The sequence below is a fragment of the Callospermophilus lateralis genome, chromosome 1 (genome assembly GCF_048772815.1).
Source record: "Callospermophilus lateralis isolate mCalLat2 chromosome 1, mCalLat2.hap1, whole genome shotgun sequence".
Classification (NCBI taxonomy): Eukaryota; Metazoa; Chordata; class Mammalia; order Rodentia; family Sciuridae; genus Callospermophilus; species Callospermophilus lateralis.
In genome coordinates, this window is record NC_135305.1 from 145,863,016 (window position 1) to 145,882,354 (window position 19,339).

The following is a 19,339-nucleotide window of genomic DNA, read 5'->3' on the forward strand; positions in this document are numbered from 1 at the left end:
GCAGTTCCTTAAGTCCCGAAAGTCACTTCCTCTGCTCTAGGAGAGTCGTGCATGTGACTCCTGCTTCCTTGGGTCCTTCTGTCCTGAGGGCAGCACCCGTTGGCAGCAGGGACAGTGAAGCACGTGGCCTTTGTGTGTCCGCCGGTGCACCACTGGGCCTGAGTCTGATTTGAGAGGGGAGCTGTTCCCTCCTGGGTCAGGGCCCACTCCCCTTGTGTTGTGTCCCTGGGACGCTGCATTCTGAGGACTGTACAGAGCAGAGTGGCCCAGATGACTAGAGGCCCAAGGAAATGGAAGGGACGGGGAGAAGGATCGAAGCTTAGGGATTTGACGAGGCCTCCTGGGAAGAAGGGTCACCCTGACCCATGTGGCCCAAGAGCTGTTCACGCTGGGCTGGGCTGTGGCGGAGGCTGGGCTGGGAGGCCTGGGCCTTCACTGTGAGGCGGAGGTGAGGAGCACGCCGGCCGAGGCCGCCCACCCCACGTGGCCAGGCAGAAGCAGAGACCCAGTGGTGTGGGGCTGCTCCCTGGCAGGTCCAGGGTCCTGCTCTAGGAGTCTGGGACACCGACGTGGGGCCTGAGTGAGTGGGTTTCCAAACCTCCCGACGTGCTGTCCGGGTGGGCGGGCGCCAGTGCCTCTGTGACCCGAGAACATGCACACCCAGAGCCGACCTCGCTAGTCCCTGCCGCGTTCCTGCGACCTGGGACCTGAGCGTCCGTAGCCGCGCACCTTCCTAAACGGCATTTCTCTCCAGGCCAACTGAAGGGGAGAGGACCGAGCGCCTTATCAAAGCCAAGCTGCGGAGCATCATGATGAGCCAGGATCTCGAAAACGTCACCTCCAAGGAAGTAAGAGCCCTCTTCCCAGAGCTCCTTCCCCGGCTGGGGGCGGGCAGCAGCAGCAGGCCAAGACCTGTCCCCAGACACACTCCTCTCGGCCTCCTTCTGCCCTGGCAGCCGGCCTCAGTGGGAGGTCACAGGCCTGGGTCCAGCTAATGTGAGGGCAGGGCCACCATTTGCTGGCTGTGGGGCGTGGACGTGTTTCTGGAGTCCTCGGAGCCTCGCCTGGTCACCTTTGGTCACGATTCCACGAGGTGCTTGGTTTGCACCCAGAGCATGTAGCTTAGGCCCTCTCCCTCTCCGCCCCTGCTGCCCTGTGCTGGACGTGAGACCAGCTGACTTCTTCCTGCTCAGGATCGCAGCCGACCACCTTTTAATGTTTATCTGTTGTTCAAGAAATGCAATGAATTACGACAGCAGCTTAAACTAGGTGTTTTCTTCTTTTTTTAGTACTAGGGATTGAATCCCATGTGTTAGGCAAGCACTCTACCACTGAGCTACATCCGTATCCCCCTTTTTTAAATTTTCAATTTTGACATGGAATCTTTCTGAGTTGCCCAGCCTGGCCTCAAACTTGCAATCCTACTGCCTCAGCCTTCCAAGTAACTGGGATTACAGGTGTACACCATTGTACCTGGCTTAGTTAATATGTTTTCAAAAATCGTGTGGTGATGCCTTCCAAAGCAAGAAGAAACTGACTTTAGATTCTCATTAAGGTGTGTTTTGTTATTTAATTGTTAAAGTATAAGTGGTTGGCCAGGCACGGTGTTGCATGCCTGTAATCCCAGTGGCTCAGGAGGCTGAGGCAGGAGGATTGAGAGTTCAAAGCCAGCCTCAGCAACTTAGCAAGGCTCTAAGCAATTCAGCAAAACCCTGTCTCTAAATAAAATATAAAAAAGGGCTGGGGGTGTGGTTTAGTGGTTAAGCACCCTGGGTTCAATTTCTGGTACAAAAAAAAAAACAAATAAGTGCTTCAAACTCAGAAAAGACCCCTTGGAAATGACATTCCTTGTTCAAAATAATAAACGCCCCCCAGTAGGGTTTACCTGGAGGCTGGGTGATCCACATCCCTCCCACCACATCTGGGTGCTGTGGATGCCTTCCTCTGGACACAAAAAAGAAAAATGCACACTTTTTGAAAACTGCTTAATTTGTTTAAATTAATCACGTTTAAAGCTAATTATGACTTAATTTTTTGGAGGTGGGCAACGTTTTATTTTATTTTATTCTTTTTTTTAACAAATCACTTTTCCTGACTTTCTCACGCCACAGATCCGTAATGAGTTGGAGAAACAGATGAACTGCAACCTGAAAGAGTTCAAGGAGTTCATAGACAACGAGATGCTGCTCATCCTGGGGCAGATGGACAAGCCCTCCCTCATCTTCGACCATCTTTATCTCGTAAGAGGCACAGCCATGGCAGTACCCGGTCTGGGGTCATAAGGCAGACCTCCTGGTCTGGCGCTCGCAGCAGGTCGGAGGGAGGAGGCAGGCAGGGTGCCTACTCAGGCATCCCCGCCCTGGCTCGGACCCTCTTGCCCAGCTGCAGCCCGTGGTCTGCTCTGCCGGGTGTCTGAGAAGTGGCTCCAGCTGAGCTGCGGGGACTGGTCTGGGCACACCTGGCAGTCACCTGGCGAGTGTCTCCAGACCTTCAGGGCCCTTTGTCTTCAGTCACTAACACACAGGGCCCACCCAGATACCCTCGAATGGTTCATGGGCCATGAAAACCCAGCTGGTGGTGGGCACGTGCCCACTGAGCCCCAGCACCATGCCCAGGCATCCCCAGCCGGGGCAGGATGGTGCTGACGGCTCCTCCGCTGCCCTGCCCGCAGCCCGTCAGGAGAGTCGCCTGGTCACGGAGGCTCTGCACAGGGTGTGCAGACTCCCCGCCCCTCAGGCCCCTGCTCCCGGGTCCCCACGCCGTGAGTCTCCATACAAGGCAGCTGGCCGGTGCTCAGCATCGGAGACTCTGGAGGACGGCCTTGCTAAAATTAGACGGGAGGCTGCGGTGGAATGCAAGTCGGCCCAGAGGGCCGGTCCCCTCCTGCCTCACCTGCTCTGTGACCTGGAGCAAGTCTCTTTCCCCTCTTTTTCTGGCTCCTTCATGATTGTGAGGATTCAGTACGATGCCTGTTGAAGGCACTGAGCGCCGTCTCCTTGGACACTGTTATACACAGCAGCCATGAGTTGAGGAAAAGCACTCCCGGGAAGCCAAGGGGGGGTCCTGCTGCAGACGCAGTGGCTGCTCCCCGCCTGCAGGAGTGGCCCGAGCGCCGGTGTCTGTCGGGATAGCTGCACAGATGGGGAAGGTGCGGTGCTCACAGGACTAACCCTCCTGTGCCGGTGGGCTTCCTATTTGTGTGTTTAGACAAGTGACGGGTGACAAGGGGGCTCTGCCTGGGAAGGTCCAAGGGAACGCAGGACCCTGACCCTGTCCTGGTGAAAGTGACATGGGCCACTCCCCCTGTCTCTCCACAGGTGGTGGTCACAGCTAGGGGGTGCTCGTGGCCTTCTCAGAGCCGTGGTTATTTTCTCGGTGTGGTTTGGTACTTTATGTCACTTTTTCCATGAGAGATATTAAAGGAATTTTTATGGTTGAGACTCCGTCAAATACCAGAGTGCAGCCGCCCGCACACGGCCAGCCGGGCCCCACCCTGGAGGGCCTGACCAGGAGCTTAGGAGAGGGGCATCAAGGAGACTGAGCCCTGGGTGCCTCTGCCCTCTGGGACTCTGCGTCCTCCAAGTTACCTAAGAACAAAGTGGTCATTTTTGCTTTTATTCCCTTTCATGTTGTTTGTGTGTCACAGGGTTCATTTTTGAACGATGGCATTTTTAAAGTATTAAAAAGAATTAAATGAACACATGTTGTAGAAAGTTGGAAAAATAAATCCGTCTAAAGAAGAAACGCACTCCTACACCAGAGCTGGTCTCTGAGCAGTCTATATCCACTTCCCGTCCTCTGTGTTTGGGGCATCTGTCTGGGTTTTTTCGGGGCTGGGTCTTGAACTCAGGCCCTGCGATGGGCCTCTTTCACGCCTCCCAGCGTTTCAAACACGAGAGGGAGATGGTCACGCGGTCGATGTGCCCCTGTGCTCTGCTTTCCTTTGTATTTTTTGTTTTCCTCAAGTGGTATTTCCCTGGGCTGCTGAACAGCCTCCAAAAGGCCGCTTGTCTTGACGGCCCTGTTGTAAGGAGATCACAGTTCTGTCGGCCTCTTCCTGTTGGACCTGTGGGCTGTTTCCACTGTTTCGTCCTCGTCCGTCTCTGAGTTCTGACCGTTTCCTCAGGGAGCTTTTTGTAGGTGGAATTACTGGGTCACAGGATAGGAACGTCTGAACTATTGCCAGAATGCTTCCCAGAGAAGGGACACGATGCCCACTGTCCTTAGTGGTGAGGAGGTCACGGTCCCAGCCTCCGTGACAGGGCCCCACCATGGTCCCCGGGAAGGAAGCAGTTTCCCGGACTCGCTCTCTCCCCAAGGCCAAGGGCCACACTCCCCTTCACTGTCACCTCTTGATCTGTGAGGGCCTTGGGAACCCACGGTGGGTGTGAGCCAGCAGACCCACCGTCCAGGGTTGGGCACCTGTGCCTCCACAAGCAGCTCCGGGGCTAACTGCGACACTCACGGGGTTTGTGTGATCTGTCCCCCAGGGCTCTGAATGGAATGCGTCCAATCTGGAGGAGCTGCAGGGCTCAGGGTGAGTCTGCTCCCCTTGTCTTCCCCTGTCCTTCCAGGCAGCTTGGGAACGCCCACCTCTATTGAGGAGGTGGCCCGGGCTCCCCTCTGATTGCCTGCACCCTGGTCTCTGAAGTGGCTGGAGGGGCTGATTTGCATAGCTAAACAGATGTGCTTCAAAATGCCATGTTCTGAATAATTCATGGGTCTGAGATCTTGTGGAGTCTGTGATTGTGTAGGTCACGAGCAGCCTCCTAAATCACACTCCGGTGGCACGTCCGAGAGCCTAGACCCGACAGGCCCTGGACTCACCCCGCCCCACTGCCCTGCAGAGCTGCTGCTGCTCCTTGCATGGCCGCACATCTCTGTGGGCTGTCGGGCCACTCAGCAGCCCTGACACCTGGCCCATTCCTGGTTCTGTCGGAGTTACACCTCTGGGCCTGGTGGGAATCTTGCAGCTCAGTAGCCAGGGTCTCTGAGAATGCTCAGCTATAAGAGTGAAAAATGTTTAAATCTAGACCTTCAAGAACAGATGTCTGCACTTTAAAAAACAAAAAACAAAAAACACAGCCACAAAATCACCATTCTCTGGGTCTGACATGATGGCATTCTTAAATTACCACATTTGAAAACCAAGACTAAACAAATCTTAAAATATATCTTTAGAACCACTGGTTAAGATGGGTTCTTTCAACAAAGTATTCTACAAATGTGGGCTGGGACTCTGTATGCTTCTGTCTTGCTGGGAATCAATAAATGACTCTTAAAGCTCTTTGAGTGCATGATAAGTATTCACTTAAGAAACTGATTTGAGATGTTTCCTAACTCCCGGAATTATTTTGGTCTTCTAGAAATGAAAATACTGATTAGGTTAGAGAACTACAGAATCTGGGTCAGCAGACTCCTCAAATTCTTATTTATTTATATCTTGCCTTGTTTCAAAAGGCTTTAAGACTGTTCCCAAGAATATAAATAATGGATGGTTTTATTCTGCTTTTTAACTACTTATGAGTGTAGATTGTTGGGAGATTGATTTTTTAATGCCACTGTATACTACTGATAGTTATAAATTTTGAAACTTTAAGGAATTTGGAAATGTATTTAAGAGACATGTTTACTTTCCATAGTTAAGATTGCTAAGCAATGCTTCAAACTGAGTTTTCTTTTTTATAAGACCTTTCTAATCAAGGTACTTTTTGGTTTTGTGTGTTTATGTGTAATACATTCTCATTTTGTACAGGAAATAAAAAAAAAAAAAAAAAAAATTCCCAGTGCTGGTGATTGAACACAAGGCACCCTACCACTGAGCTATACCCACCCTTTTCAATTTTGAGACAGGGTCTCACTGAGTTGCCCAGGCTGGCCTTGAACTTGCCATCCTCCTGCCTCAGCCTCCTGAATCTTGGGGATTGCAGGCAAGCACCAGTGCACCTGACAGAAATTCGATATCAAGGAAAAGCAGACGTCCCACCAGGAGCATGTGCCTCATGTGTATTTCTTTTTCTCTGCTGGTGTTGTGTTGCTTTATTTTCATGGTCCCTCCTTCTCATCCTCCACTTTTTGTCTATCTGTCTCACTGCAGGGTTGACTACATTTTAAATGTCACTCGAGAAATAGACAATTTTTTCCCTGGCTTGTTTGCGTATCATAACATCCGAGTGTACGACGAGGAGACCACGGACCTCCTTGCCCACTGGAACGAAGCGTATCACTTTATAAACAAAGCCAAGTAAGTGGGCAGGGCCTGGGGGGGGCATGGCTCCACAAAGTGGGGCTGCGTGGGCCCGAGGCTGCTGGCTGAGGATGCCTTCTTGTCCGGGGGACTTTTGGTGTTGGCTGCAGAACCCCAGGCACCAGAGGGGACAGCGGGTGCTGGTCTTCTCCGGGTGGCTCCCTGGCAAACTCCTTCTGTCCTGGTGGCATGACCCTGTTGTCATCTGTGCTGTTCTAGGCAAGGACTCAGCACCAAGTGCATGTGGAAGCTTCCCCTGGGTGGGAAGAGCTGGGGAGGGTGACCTCGGGGCTCTGTGCGACTCCCCAAGTAAGTGTTCCTGTATGCTTAGCACAGGCGACAGGGGGGCCGGCCCGCTGCCCCTAGACAGGGTTCCCACCATGTTCCCACCCTCCTCTGTCCCCACCTCATTCCCCTGCAGAACAGCTGTCTAAGAAGTCCACAACAGAGAGGGCTCACCCTTGGAGGTGCTCTCAGGGAAGCTTCCCCTTCCCTCGTACCAGAGCTGCACGTCCGTCCTCATCAAATCCTCGCTGTCTTTAAGCCTGGGGTGCAGAAAACAGCACCTGCTCCCCCGGGGTCGTCTTCTGGACTGATGAGTTCAGCCCTACAGCCTGGTGTCCCCAGGTGTTCTCCAAGGTGATGCGTAGAGCGTCCCAGTTCCTGGCCCTTCTGTAGCTGTCACTCAGCCGCACCTGGGCCTGAGCTGCCTCCTGACCTGGGGCAGGTCGGCCCATCTCTGTCTTGGCCGAGCCCTGCTCTTCTTGCCCCTCGGCCTGTGTCCGGCAAGCATCTCACTCTCCCCGTGCAGTTCCACTTGGCTGACCCCGTTTTCTACAGCAGCTCATTCACTGTCTGCGTTTGCAGGAGCAGCTGAGTGGCTTGTGTGGCTGTCTGCTTAGCTGCCCGGTCCTTCCCAGGAAAGGGCTTTCGGTGGCCAGCCTGTCCCAGTGACTGCAGGATCCACTTTATGTCTGAAAGCAGCTGCCTTTGGAGCTGTCCCGCAGCAGGCCAGGGCCAATTGACCCTGACTTCCTCCTGTGTGCTAGTCGGCTTTGCAGCCAAGTTATTTCCCTTAGAGGGCGTATGGAATCTGCTCCCCGACATTCCATCAGGATTTGCGCCAGGAGACAGCTTCGGGGCTTAAAAATTCAGTTGCTGAAGACTCCAGTACTTTGCTCACACCACTCCCTCCCCTGCAGGCGGAACCACTCCAAGTGCCTGGTCCATTGCAAAATGGGGGTCAGCCGCTCGGCGTCCACCGTCATCGCCTATGCCATGAAGGAGTTCGGCTGGCCCCTGGAGAAAGCCTACAACTACGTGAAGCAAAAGCGAAGCGTCACACGGCCCAACGCAGGCTTCATGAGGCAGCTGTCTGAGTACGAAGGCATCCTGGACGCAAGGTGGGTGCCCCCTGGAGAGCGGGGGCGGGGCAGACTGAGCACAGCGCCCTGTGGCCACACTGGCCAGCCTGCTCTGTGTCCCAGAGTTCTCCCGTTGGCCAGCGGCTTCCGCAGCTGTCAGTCTGCCTGGCAGGGGGAGCTGGCTTGAGAGAAACGCCATTGTTTGGGCTTTGATGAGTAGTTTCCAGGAGGGGTCTGTTTTGGCTTTGTTGGCACGCACACAAAGCTTGTTTTGCTGCTGGAGGGAATGGGGCCTAACTTCCCATCCAGGGCCCGGCCTGCTGCGTGGTGGGCATGTGCCTGTCCTGTTTCCTGAGCACCTGCTTTGTGCCAAGGCCTTCGAGCCAGTCTCCCAGCAAGGCAACCCCAGGATAGCCCCAGTGACTGGCCAGATTCCACCACCGGCCAGCTGGGTGATCAGGGAGGCTGGTCAATCTCCCTGGGCCTCAGCACTCTTGTCTGAGCTAAGACCTAATCCCCCCTGAATGTCACTGCCACAGGCTGTGGTCGTCCCTTAGAAAATGAAAAGCGGAGTCACTATAGGTCCAGCAGATCACAGAAGGACTGAAAGCTGAGACTCGGAGATTTCTACCCTCAGGGCAGCAGCATTATCCATGGTGGCCAAAAGGTGGGGGCAGACCGGGGGTCTTCAGCTGGAGAGCGTATAAGTACGTGGACCATCTCTCTGTCTTACAGCGGAAGGCAAGGGTAGCTGGGTGAGGTGGCAGACGCCACCAGGAAAGGGCTTTCTGTGATCCCAGTACTGGAGGCCCAGCGGGCAGATCCTTGGAGCCCAGGAGTTCAAGGGCAGCCTGGATACCATAGCAAGGCCTCACTCAGTTAGCAATGACCACACCTCAGAGAAACCTCTTTGGCTACGAAGCTGCCACTGCACAAAGCCACCAGAGCTGTCTCAAAAAAAAAAGAAAGAAAGAAATTCTGGCACCTACTACAGTCTGGGTGGACCTGGGGGCATCATGCTGAGGGAGACAGGCCAGTGACAAGAAGGCATTCTATTCTGCAGAACCCCATGTGTAAGTGGCCCAGAGTGGTCAGATTTGAAGAGAAAAGCTGGGATCCTGGTGGCAGGGGCTAGGGAGGACAGCGCTGTGTTTACTGGGTGTGGCATTTGAGTCTTGTAAGGTGACAGGAACTGCGGGAACAGATGGGGGTGGTGGCTGCAGGGCCAGGGACATGGCTGACACAGCTGAGTGGGACACTTCAGATGGTCAGGTGGCAGGGTTTAGGCTTCTCTTAAAGCATTAGAAATCGTCCCGTGATCTCTGACCTGCACAGATATCCACGATTTTCTGGGACCTTTCCAATCATTTTCATGTGTTTCCTGTGGACGTAGTTCTGTCGGTCAGTCGAGCTCCAGTACTTTCTGCCCTGACCCCCTTGATGTCCTTGCAGTGTGGGTGGGAGGGGGAGTGTTCTCCTGCCACAGAGAAACCTAAGTGGCACGATTACGGTGAGCAGGGATCAAACACCAGGTCGGTTACCATTCAGGCCACCTTGGCATGTCCACCATCCCTTGGTACAGGCACATGCGTGTGTGGCTTCCGGTGCAGCCCTGGTGACTCGGGGTCCTCGCACATCTTGACAGTGATAGCGAGAGGCACGACCTAAGCAAGGCAGAGCCAGCCCGGCACCCCGCTGACCTTGGACTGTGCCCACTGTCCCCTGTCAGGATCTCTGGGTGCTGTCCCCTGCGCTCACCTTGCTCTGCCCTCTCTCCTCGCAGCAAACAGCGGCACAACAAGCTGTGGGGCCAGCAGGTGGATAGCAGCCTCCAGCCGCCTCCTGAAGACCCTCCAGAGCCCCGCGACTTCCTGACAGAGACCCTGGATGGCACTCCCGATGTCCCGCTGCCCTGCTTGGACCACGCTGCCCAGCTCGGGCTCCAAGGAAGCCGGGCCCCAGGAGGGCCCGCTCTCCCCTGCTGTTTCCGGAGGCTCTCAGACCCCCTCCTGCCTCCCCCTCCTGAGGACGCCGGCAGCGTGGTGCACCTGGAGGATCTCGAGAGGGACGCTCTGTTGGAGGAAGAGGCCCACAAGCCCGCCAGACACCCCCAGGATGGCGCTGGACTCTGCGAGAAGGACGTGAAGAAGAAACTAGAGTTTGGGAACCCCAAAGCCCAGAGTGGCCCCTTGCCCCAGGTGGAGGAGATGGAGAGGGAAGAGGGCCCGGGCGCAGGGAGGTGGGGGCGGCCCGCGGCCCAGCCTGAGCGCAGCCTCCTGGAGCGCGGCAACCTCAACAACAACAACAGCAAGAGGAGCTGCCCCCAGGACTTGGAGGTAGGCGGGCGGTGACTCTGGGCTGAGGGGGAGGCAGCATGACCAGCCGAGTGACCGGGTTCTTTGGGGAACAATCTGCACCCCTGCAGCCGTCTTTGCCCCAGGCACCTTATTGGCACCTGGAGCAGGGCCGCCAACTCAGGTTCTGTTTCCTTGTGTAGAATGTAAAACAACCAGTCGCCCACTTCCCGGGAGCTGAGGCAGAGCTCCTCTCCTGTGCCTCACCCTCCCACACCTCCTCCCTCGGGACTGTTTTGAAACAAGTTCCCAAGGTGTCATCATTGCTAAGTGCTCTCGTGTGTAGCAGAGCCACAACACTGTCACCCCCTTTAAATGTGCCTGACGTCTTCAGGCGTCTGATGTTCAGTTCACGTCCCAGTGTGTGACACCAGCGCCACTGTCTCCATGGCTGTGGTACTTGGTGGATCATGTGGAACACGGCTGACCTCTGCCCGTCTCTCAATCAGGTCACCCCTGATTCCGCCCCATCTCCCTGCGCCCTCAGCGGGCAGCAGCCCAGGAGTGGGGACTGGCTTAGTGGAGGGGTGCAGTTGGCAAACTCCAAATCAAAAAACTTACCCCCAACCGGGTAGGATTCCAGGTCCCCCACACTCACGACTCCCCTCTGAGAGGAAACACCCGTCAAGACAGGCGGCATGGACCACTCTGCAGGACAGCGGTGCCACCAGTCGGCTCGCATGGTGCTAAGTCACTGGCCCAAGGAGGGGAGGGGCTTAGCTGGGAGGGTAGATTGTGAATGTGACATCATCTAGGAAACAGGACCTCCAGAACCCCGAGAAGAGCATCCATTCCCGTGTCTGACCCCCACTTACCGTGGTGCCTGGCCAGCCTGGGCTAGGGCGCACTCAGATGGCCCCCGCGCGCCTGCAGCTCAGCGGGGCGAGTGGAGAGTGAACACATAGGGATGTGACTGCAGGCGGTCAGCATGTCAACAGACCCGCTGTGGCCTGACGGAGGGGAGCAGCTGTGCAGGGAGCCAGGGGAGGGACTTCACGTGGCAATCCTGGCCCCTGCACACCTGCTGAGCCCACCCTGTGCCCATTGACTCTGAAAGGTGCCCTCACACCTGCTCCCAGCCCTCCACAGCAGATTTCCTTGCAGATGTGTGAGAACATGGGAGCACTTTGGTTAGAGCTTGAGAGAGAATTCTGGTTCAAGAATCAGGCCTCGTTATGGTGGGGGCCCCTGAGATTGTCAGACTGAGGGTCGACTGGCGGACCCAGAAGCCGACCCAGGGTTCCTGGCAGAGAGACGTCCTCTAAGAGGGCCCGCTCCCATGCCCACCGCACATCCCCTGCAGTCTCCAGGGCAGGGCCGGGTCTCCTCCAGTGCTGGGCCACCAGGACGTCCTGTCTTGGGAAACTGAGTCTGCGCAGCTCTGGAGGTTCAGGGAGAAGCCCTCCTCCCGTGAGCACCTCCTCCAGCCCTCGGCCTGGAAGGCTTCATTTCAGACCATTCCAGAACCTCGCGGGACAGAGTGCTGGTCCCCTCGCCTGCCCTCCATCTCCCTGCCTCCACCTCAGCCCAGAAGAACAACTCCCGACTAGTCAGTCCTTTGGCACTTGAGGGGGTGAAGGGTGGTCCCACCTGGCAGAAGACTCCGGATAGCTGAGGGTTTCCCTGGGAAACAGTGTAAATGGCGTCTTCTGTGGGTCTGGCTGGGCCTGGAGGCACCTGTGTCTAGGTCTGGGTTGGGGTCTCCAAACGCTGTCTTTGCCCTTTGCTCCCTCTCTTGTGGAGACCGTGACTAGTGCCGTTCCTTTAGCTGGGCTGGACAGGAAGGGCTCCCTCCAGGGGCTGCGTGCTCCCCAAATGCAAATTATCTCTGCAAGGGGAAGACCCCCGGCTCCACTTCTGCAGCCGACTCGCTATTTCACTTTGTTCTCAGTGCCGTGAGCTGGTACTGAGCAGGGTAGGTGCCTTACTTCCCCGGGACACCGCAGCCTGTCCAAGAGGCACCCTGTGCAGGTGAGAAGGGAGGTTCCAGAGGTCCTGCCTCAACCCCAGTATTGGGCCTCAGCCTCAGGGTCGTGGTTCTGTGTCTCTGAGGCTTCTCTGACCTGCGTCGTCACAGTCAGGTGGATTCCAGTTCTCGTTTCCCGCTGACTGCAGTGAAGGGGTGCGCCTCCAGGGTCTGCCCCTGTGCATCGCCTGCCCTCCTCCTGTGTCTGGTCCCTGGTTCACGGTGCTCCGTCTCACAATGTTCTTGTCCCCTTGCAGCACGATGCTATGTTTGGGATCCTGAACAAAGTGAAGCCATCCTATAAATCCTGTGCTGATTGCATGTACCCTGCAGCCAGCGGAGCTCCCGAGGCCTTCAGGGAGTGGTGTGAGGACCCAGGTGCTCCCGCCATCTGCACCCAGCCCGCCTTCCTGCCCCACCTCACATCCTCCCCTGCACCCCACATGTCCAGCAGGTCCCGAGGTCTGGAGAAGCCGGCCTCTGGCGTGGCTGATGCGCTCTCCTTCCTACCGCCAGCAGGTTCCAGAAGACCTGATGCCAGCAGCTCTGGAGCCGCAGCTGCTCCGGAGCTAACAGGTAGCATTTCAGAACCTTCTAGAGAGACCCCCAGAGTCCTGCCAAAGTCCCTCCTGTTGAAGAATTCTCACTGTGATAAGAACCCTCCCACCATGGAAGTGGTGAAGGAAGAACTGTCACCCAAGAAAGATCCCAAGCCTGCGAAGGACCTGAGGCTTCTGTTCAGTAGCGAATCCGAGAAGCCCACGACCAACAGCTACTTGATGCAGCACCAGGAATCCATCATCCAGCTGCAGAAGGCCGGCCTGGTCCGCAAGCACACCAAGGAGCTGGAGAGGCTCAAGAGCCTGCCTGCAGACAGCGCCCCCGGCCGGCTGGAGGCCAGCATACCCGAGGAGAGCCAGGAGCCCACCGCCCCGCAGGACCCTGGGCCCCCAGCTCTGCCCGGCCACGCAGGGGGTGACGAGAAGCCAGAAGCTGCTCCCCAACCCGTGGAAGGAGCCTCACTGAAGAGCCCCCCGCCCCTCCCCTACCGCCTGGACCACTCCAGCACCTTCTCCAGAGACTTCCTGAGGACCATCTGCCACACCCCCACCTCCTCGTCCCTCAGCTCCAACATGACCCGCAGCTCCAGCAGTGACAGCATCCACAGTGTCCGCGGGAAGCCAGGGCTGGTGAAGCAGCGGACACAGGAGATCGAGACGCGGCTGCGGCTGGCCGGCCTCACCGTGTCGTCCCCCCTCAAGCGCTCCCACTCTCTTGCCAAGCTCGGGAGCCTCAACTTCTCCACAGAGGACCTATCCAGCGAGGCGGACGCCTCCACCCTCGCCGACTCCCAAGATGCCAAGTGGAGCGAACCCTCCTGCCTGCTCGACCCCCAGGCCGTCCCCAGGAACCCGGCCTCCAAGCCATCAGGGAAATGCGCCCCAGGAAACTTGAACAGCCCCTCCTGGGTGAGCAAAAGCTGACCCACGACAGACTCGTCATGCGATCCCTCCTCGTTGCTCATGGGTTTTGACCCGCCTCTTACATCTTGATTTGTCTTAAAGAACCCAAGTCACCTGAGCCTCCCGCTCTTGCCATGGAGAGGAGGAGACACGGCAGCACAGGAAGGAAGGGGAGGTGCCGGGTACGGGGATTTGTCAGAGACGCAGAACTCTGTCCCCAAGTCCCGGCTCTGAGAAGAGTACTGAATCAACAAGAGCACGTTCAGATATGCACACATCCAAAATGTTTTATTGCAACATGCAAAAGAGGAGTCATGGTGACGCCCCGTCCCTGTGCCCACATTCCCCGCTCATCCCACCCTCAAAGACACTCGCGATGGCAGCCTAGTCCTACCTCTGTTCTCGCTGTGCTTCTTGTTTTTTTAAATATGATGATTCCCAGGGCTCATCCCGGGGAATGCTGCTGTCAGAAGGGGGTTTCCAGGGAGACTGGCTTTTCCTTTGGTGGGGACCCCAGGAGCGCCACCGCCCTGGCTCCGGTGCGGCTGACGGGCATTGGGTTGGCACTGGGGTCAGTTGGGGGAAACGTGTGCAATACCCTCAGCGCCCCTATTTCAGGGACGAGGACCCCAGACGCTGCTTCTCTGTTCCTGCTGCTGAACTGGGCGTGGTCGGGTTGGGGGGCTGCGGTTCTAGGAGGTAGATCCTCCCAGGAGCACCCCTCAGGGTTGTTGGGTCCCATTTTCCAGTGTTTGGAAAGGGAAGGGATTTCAGGGGCAGAGACCTCTCCTGGGTCCTGCTCCAGGAGCTACTCGCTGCAGCTTCTCTGAGAGGAATGCGACCGGGAAGGACAGGAAGAGCGTCCTCGTCCTCGGTGTCTCCAGTCGCCACTTCCCGTGGGGAGAACTGCTTCCTGTCTTTCCAGTTCTCCGGCGGCGCCGTGGCAGAGGCAGTGACAGCCCAAGTCTCCTTGGGCTCCGCTCTGGGCAGCGCCTCGAGGAATCAGGTGAGCTCAGCAGGGCGTGTGACCCGGTCTGGGCTGGGTCCTGAGCGAGCGAGGAAGATGCGGGGACATCCTGAAGAGAGAGAAGCAGCCTGGGAGCGAGGCAGGGGCTGGTGTGCAGCCCCCTCAGCTGAGAAGGGCTTTTCCATTCTCTAAGGTTGTGAGACAAGAAACTAATGGTAGCAGGCACCTGTGGCCCCCGAAGCCCTGGGTGGGTACTGCCAGACCCTTGTATAAACCACCCTGGTTTTATATGATGACACAGGGCAGCCCATGACCCAGTAGGAAAAAGTGGGACAAATTTGAAGTCCTCCTCTGGCTCTTGGACACCTCAAGCCAAACCCTCCCCCCCCCCCCCCCCCGTGTTCAGGCCTCACAGCCCACCCCCACCAGGGTCTCCCGTGGAGGATGGAGGAGTGTGTGGTGGGGGGATCACAGAAGCTTCCCGCAGTTCCATCTTGCCCTCGGCCGGATCATCTGGATATGCTCAGTGAGACCCAAAGCCTTCAGGGACGGCAGCCCCAAAAGCAGATGCGTGAGTCGCCATCTCCTGCTGGTGGGAACTGGGCCCCAGAGCGGCTGTGCTGGAAGGGCCTGGCGGGTTCAGGGTCCAGGCCGGGCTTACTCCCCTGGGGCACAGGGTTCTGCAGACACCCTCTCCAGGGCTCTCTTCCCGCGGCAGCGTGAGTTTTTTTGCAGTCTGCAGTTTTACTTTGTAGGTTCCCCCCACCCCTGCCCGGCCCACTACTGTCAGTTAAACGCACTTAAAAAGGTGATCATCCACTTCCATTTGACACCGTGTGGGGTTTCCCCTCATCCTCAGCCAACAAAAGCATAAAAAAAAAAAACCAAGTTCAATATGTTTTGCCACATCCAGTTTCACGCAGTACATCAAGTTTTGTGTCAACATGATTCTTTAGATTTGGCGATGACAGGCTTTTGTTGGTTTTTTATCACCTCCGTAGAGGACAGTGATATATTTTTGAAAACTTAAGTTTTGAAAGCTATAATTTTTCTTTTGACCAGCTAAAGAGTGGGGGGTGGGGAAGATCACAGATACAAGGGGGTCTTTGGCTCCTGGCAAACTTGCCCGTTGGTTGTGGAACCACAGCCAGCATGTTAGGTCATCAGGGCAGCGGGGGAAGCATTCTTGATTTCTTGGTTCACATCCATCCTGGAGAGAAGGATGAAGAGTTTTCTTAGAGGCCAAGACCACTGTTTTTTTTTTTTTTTTTTTTTTAGTTGTCGTCGTTGTTGGTTTGTTTTGTGGTGCGACAAAAGCATTTTGCCAGATCAGAGGCACCTTGACAATGACATTTACACTGGTCTCAGCAAAGAAAGTGTGCTCCGTGAGCTTGGCCAGAGCGTGGCCATAGTCTTTGGGAGATTCCCAGCATAAGGGACAGGAGAGGAGCAGAGAGGGATGCAGAGATTGGTGCTGGGCAAGTGATTTTGGCGATGGTCATTTTCCTTGAATGCCTGTGTTGAACTAAGGGAAATGTCCCATGGGGCCGCATCCCCCACCACATGGCCTTCATGCGCATCGTGCCAGAGTCGGGGTGGCCCTGCTGCAGCCGTCCTGCGCTGGTGCAGGTGTGCCTGGATTATCGGGTTTCAGGAGGCCAGAGGTGGTGCTGGTCGAGAGGAAGCTCCAGTTCTTCCCTTCTCTGACTGGGATCCGGCCGAGATCCATTTCTGTCTCTCCAGCCACTGCAGGGTCTTCCACAACAAGCCCTGGCTGCTCGGACTTCCCACGAGAAAGGTTTCACTCTCTGCCTTCCTTGCCTCCTTGTTCTCAGCTGGGGGCCTGCCAACCTCTGGACTGTGGACAGCTCACTGCTGCTGGCAGGCCCATTCCCCTGCCCCCACCTTGCCCCTTCATGCAGGTGACACTCCCCAGAAGCACACAGGTGGCTGCCCTGTGCAAGCCCCTCCCCGCACACCTGCTTTCTCCAGCTCAAGAACATTCCAGTGAGTTCTGAAGTCCTGTCCCACCCTGCAAGCCCAGAGGGTGCCTCAGGAGAGAGCTGAGGTTGGACAGACCTTCAGAGCAACCCTGCCCTGCACTCTGTCCCCAGGCCCATCCTGGAAGGTTGGTGGGGACCCTTCCCCCCTAGTGAGCACAAATGCTACATGACTTAGTGAAGATCATACTAAACAACTTCCCCAAGGTACCCTAAAAGAAAAGCCTTGCTTTTGGTGGTGCTGGGGATTGAACCCACGGCCTGGTGCATGGGAGGCGAACCCTCTACCAACTGAACCCCAGCCCCAGGCATTGTTTTCTGTGGTCCAGGAATTCTTGGGCCCAGATTTCAGTTCACCCAACCCTGCTGGTTGAATGGCCACTTAACGGGGTTCCCCTCTGGCAGAAGTGCTAAGTAGATCAGGAAGGACGCCTGGGAGCTCAGGGCAGCCTCGCCTGTCTGGTCCTACTCCCTGGTTAGCTGCCCAGGACACAGGCCACGTGTAGGTGGCTGCTTCACTCCACACCTAGCCACTGGCTCTGCTCTTGCCTGCTCTGCACTGAGTGCCCGGGGAAGGGGTCCCCTCTGCGGTGCCTGGGCCTGCATGGTGTGTGGCGTGTGTGTTCATCCATACCTGAGCACATACAGCTGGTTCCAACCATGGGCGTCATATCTCATCCACACATCTGCCATGTCACCCGAGCTACGGAGCAATCATCTGGACCATTGTGACGTGATGCTGCCCGGTGCTGCCCTGGGCCCATGCACATGTCCCTGCCCTGTGCTTGTCTTGCAGTAGGTGCCACAGCCCCGCCCTCAGACACAGGCGTCTAACAGACCCCCGTGGGCCGCTGCCCTGGCCAGGGTCCTGCCGCATGAGAAGATGGCTGCCCCTCGCCTCCCTGCACCGTGGTCATTGTTCTGCAATCCAGTGCCTTAATCCTAGTTTACAAATACTGTGTATTCATGGAGACTGTTGCGCTCTCGTCTTTGGTGACTGGGTATTTGTCTCGTTGGTGGTGGTTGGTGTGGGACACGAGCTGTCCTAGGCCGTTCTCGTGTTGACTCCGCTGTGCAGTTGGACGTGGTGTGTTCACAGCTACTCCAGGGAGCCTTGCTAGAAACAGCACCCGTGGTTCCGGGGGCCAGGCCAGCCTCGGCCATGGCTGCGTCCCTCGGGAGCCCACGAAAGTACGCAGTTTGGTTTGTGGCCAGCTGGGGAGTGGCACAGCCAAGCTCCTGACCCCAGCCCCTTGGCCATCCCCATCACGGCTGTGCCCTTGTCTCATAGAGGTGTGACTACCGCCTGGCCACCCTGGCTTTCCTCTCTTAGTGTCCTAAACCTTTTGCAACAAAATGTAGGTACAGGTCCCCCACTGGGACGCCACCGGAAGAGTTAGTCCTTGGTTTTTCAGAAGCTGCTGGTGGGTTCCTGTGTGTTGTGTTATATCAATGATTTTTTAATTGTTTTTCTTCTTGTTTTTTTATATTATATATTTAAAGGCAGTATCTTTTGTACTGTGAATTTGCGGTAGAATATGCATAATGCACTTTTTTTACTTCCGTTGGTGTGTATCATATAGTCTGTGTGCTTCTTGTGATGGAAATAAACTTTTTCTTTATAAATGCCTGATGACTGTGCATTTGTTCAACAGGAAACTACCTCCTCAGCCTTTGCCAAGACAGTCTGATTCTTCATCTTCATCATCATCATCATCCTGGACAGTCTTTACTGAGCACCTACTGTGTACTATGCTCTATGCCCAAAACCCTGGACAAGTTAGACCAGGGAGAACCAAAGAGAAGTGTCAGGTCTTTGCAGGACGCGCCCCGTTCCCTGATTCTGTCAGGAAGGAACAGGCCCTCTGCCGGGTGGCCATTTGTACACCAGAAAAAATGCTCCTCACCAGGATGGGACTGGGATTTGGGGTGGTCTCCCCATTACAGTAGAAATCAGAGAGGCAGAGGTGCGCCCCAGAGGATCACCAGGTGGGAGTGGTCCCCCCACATGGCAGGGACCAGAGGCTGGTGGGGCCGGTGACTGCTCACTGCCATGGCAGGAGATGGTCACTGCGCACGGCAGAGGCTCGCTCGTGCTCACGTCACACCAGGCGCTCTCTCCCCCTGGGTGTGCCACCTTTCTGTCACTGTGACAAGGAACCCGAGATACACAGAAGGAGGGGAAGGTCGGTTGTCCCCTCACCGCCCCGTCCACGCTGCTGAAGATGGAGCCCAGGGTTTGGGGCATCCTGGGCCAGCGCCCTGGCACCAAGCTGGGTCTCCATCCCCAGCAGGTCGTGTTTTGGCTCAGGGCCTCGGAGGCTTCAGTCCTGGTCCATCCGTCTGTTTGCTCAGCCCAAAACCTGGAGGAGAAAGCTGCTCCCCTCCCCCAGCTCCTGAAGGCTCCATCCGCTGGGGACTAAGCCCTCAAGGCATGGCCTTGGGGAACCTTTAAAATCCAAACTGTTGCTAAAGCTGCACAAACAAGCAAATAACCCCCCCCCCCAGAGAGTATACATGTGAGGCCAAATCATGGCTGGAAACTGCTTATCAGGTATGAAATTCAAAGCAGAGGTTAGTGTTGTCACGCTAGAATGCAGTCCTGTCTATAAGGTGTTTGGAGGACACTCCCAGGACTGGGGGTGTAGCTCAGTGGTAGAGTGTGCCCAGCCCACCCAGGCCCTGGGTTCAGTCCCCAGCGCTGCCGAGGGAGGGGGAGGGCCCTGGCTTAGGAACGCCTCCTGGCAACCTGCAGGTACCAACCATTTCTCTTTGGTTCCTAAATGTGAATCCGATTCTGGGGACAGGGCCCAGCGATCTGTATGTCGATTCCCTGGGAATCCCGATGGCCGAGTTTAGAAACTACCAAAACAAGACTGATGCAATTGAGCAGGCTCACACTTCACGGATCTGATCACGTTCCACAGGGGCTCTCGGGAGACAGCACCATGTCACCTAACAGAGAACATGGGTGCTCC

The 19,339-nt window shown here is 56.2% G+C and overlaps 1 protein-coding gene across 4 annotated transcripts in view; it reads left to right on the forward strand.

The window, feature by feature from the left end:
• The window catches only part of Ssh1 (slingshot protein phosphatase 1), a 60,217-nt gene extending 41,489 nt beyond the window's left edge, over positions 1 to 18,728 (forward strand). For 2 of the 4 annotated variants that reach the window (XM_077108889.1, XM_077108893.1), the window contains 7 exons: positions 755 to 848; positions 2,112 to 2,240; positions 4,491 to 4,537; positions 6,098 to 6,244; positions 7,450 to 7,650; positions 9,395 to 9,947; positions 12,189 to 17,957. In XM_077108889.1, coding sequence (XP_076965004.1) covers positions 755 to 848; positions 2,112 to 2,240; positions 4,491 to 4,537; positions 6,098 to 6,244; positions 7,450 to 7,650; positions 9,395 to 9,947; positions 12,189 to 13,415 — 2,398 coding nt within the window. In that variant the 3' untranslated portion in view covers positions 13,416 to 17,957. Of the gene's footprint in view, positions 1 to 754; positions 849 to 2,111; positions 2,241 to 4,490; positions 4,538 to 6,097; positions 6,245 to 7,449; positions 7,651 to 9,394; positions 9,948 to 12,188; positions 17,958 to 18,016 lie in introns of those variants that run through there. The other 2 variants (XR_013155344.1, XR_013155343.1) reach the window with 2 other exon arrangements.
• Positions 18,729 to 19,339: the final 611 nt, after the last annotated feature.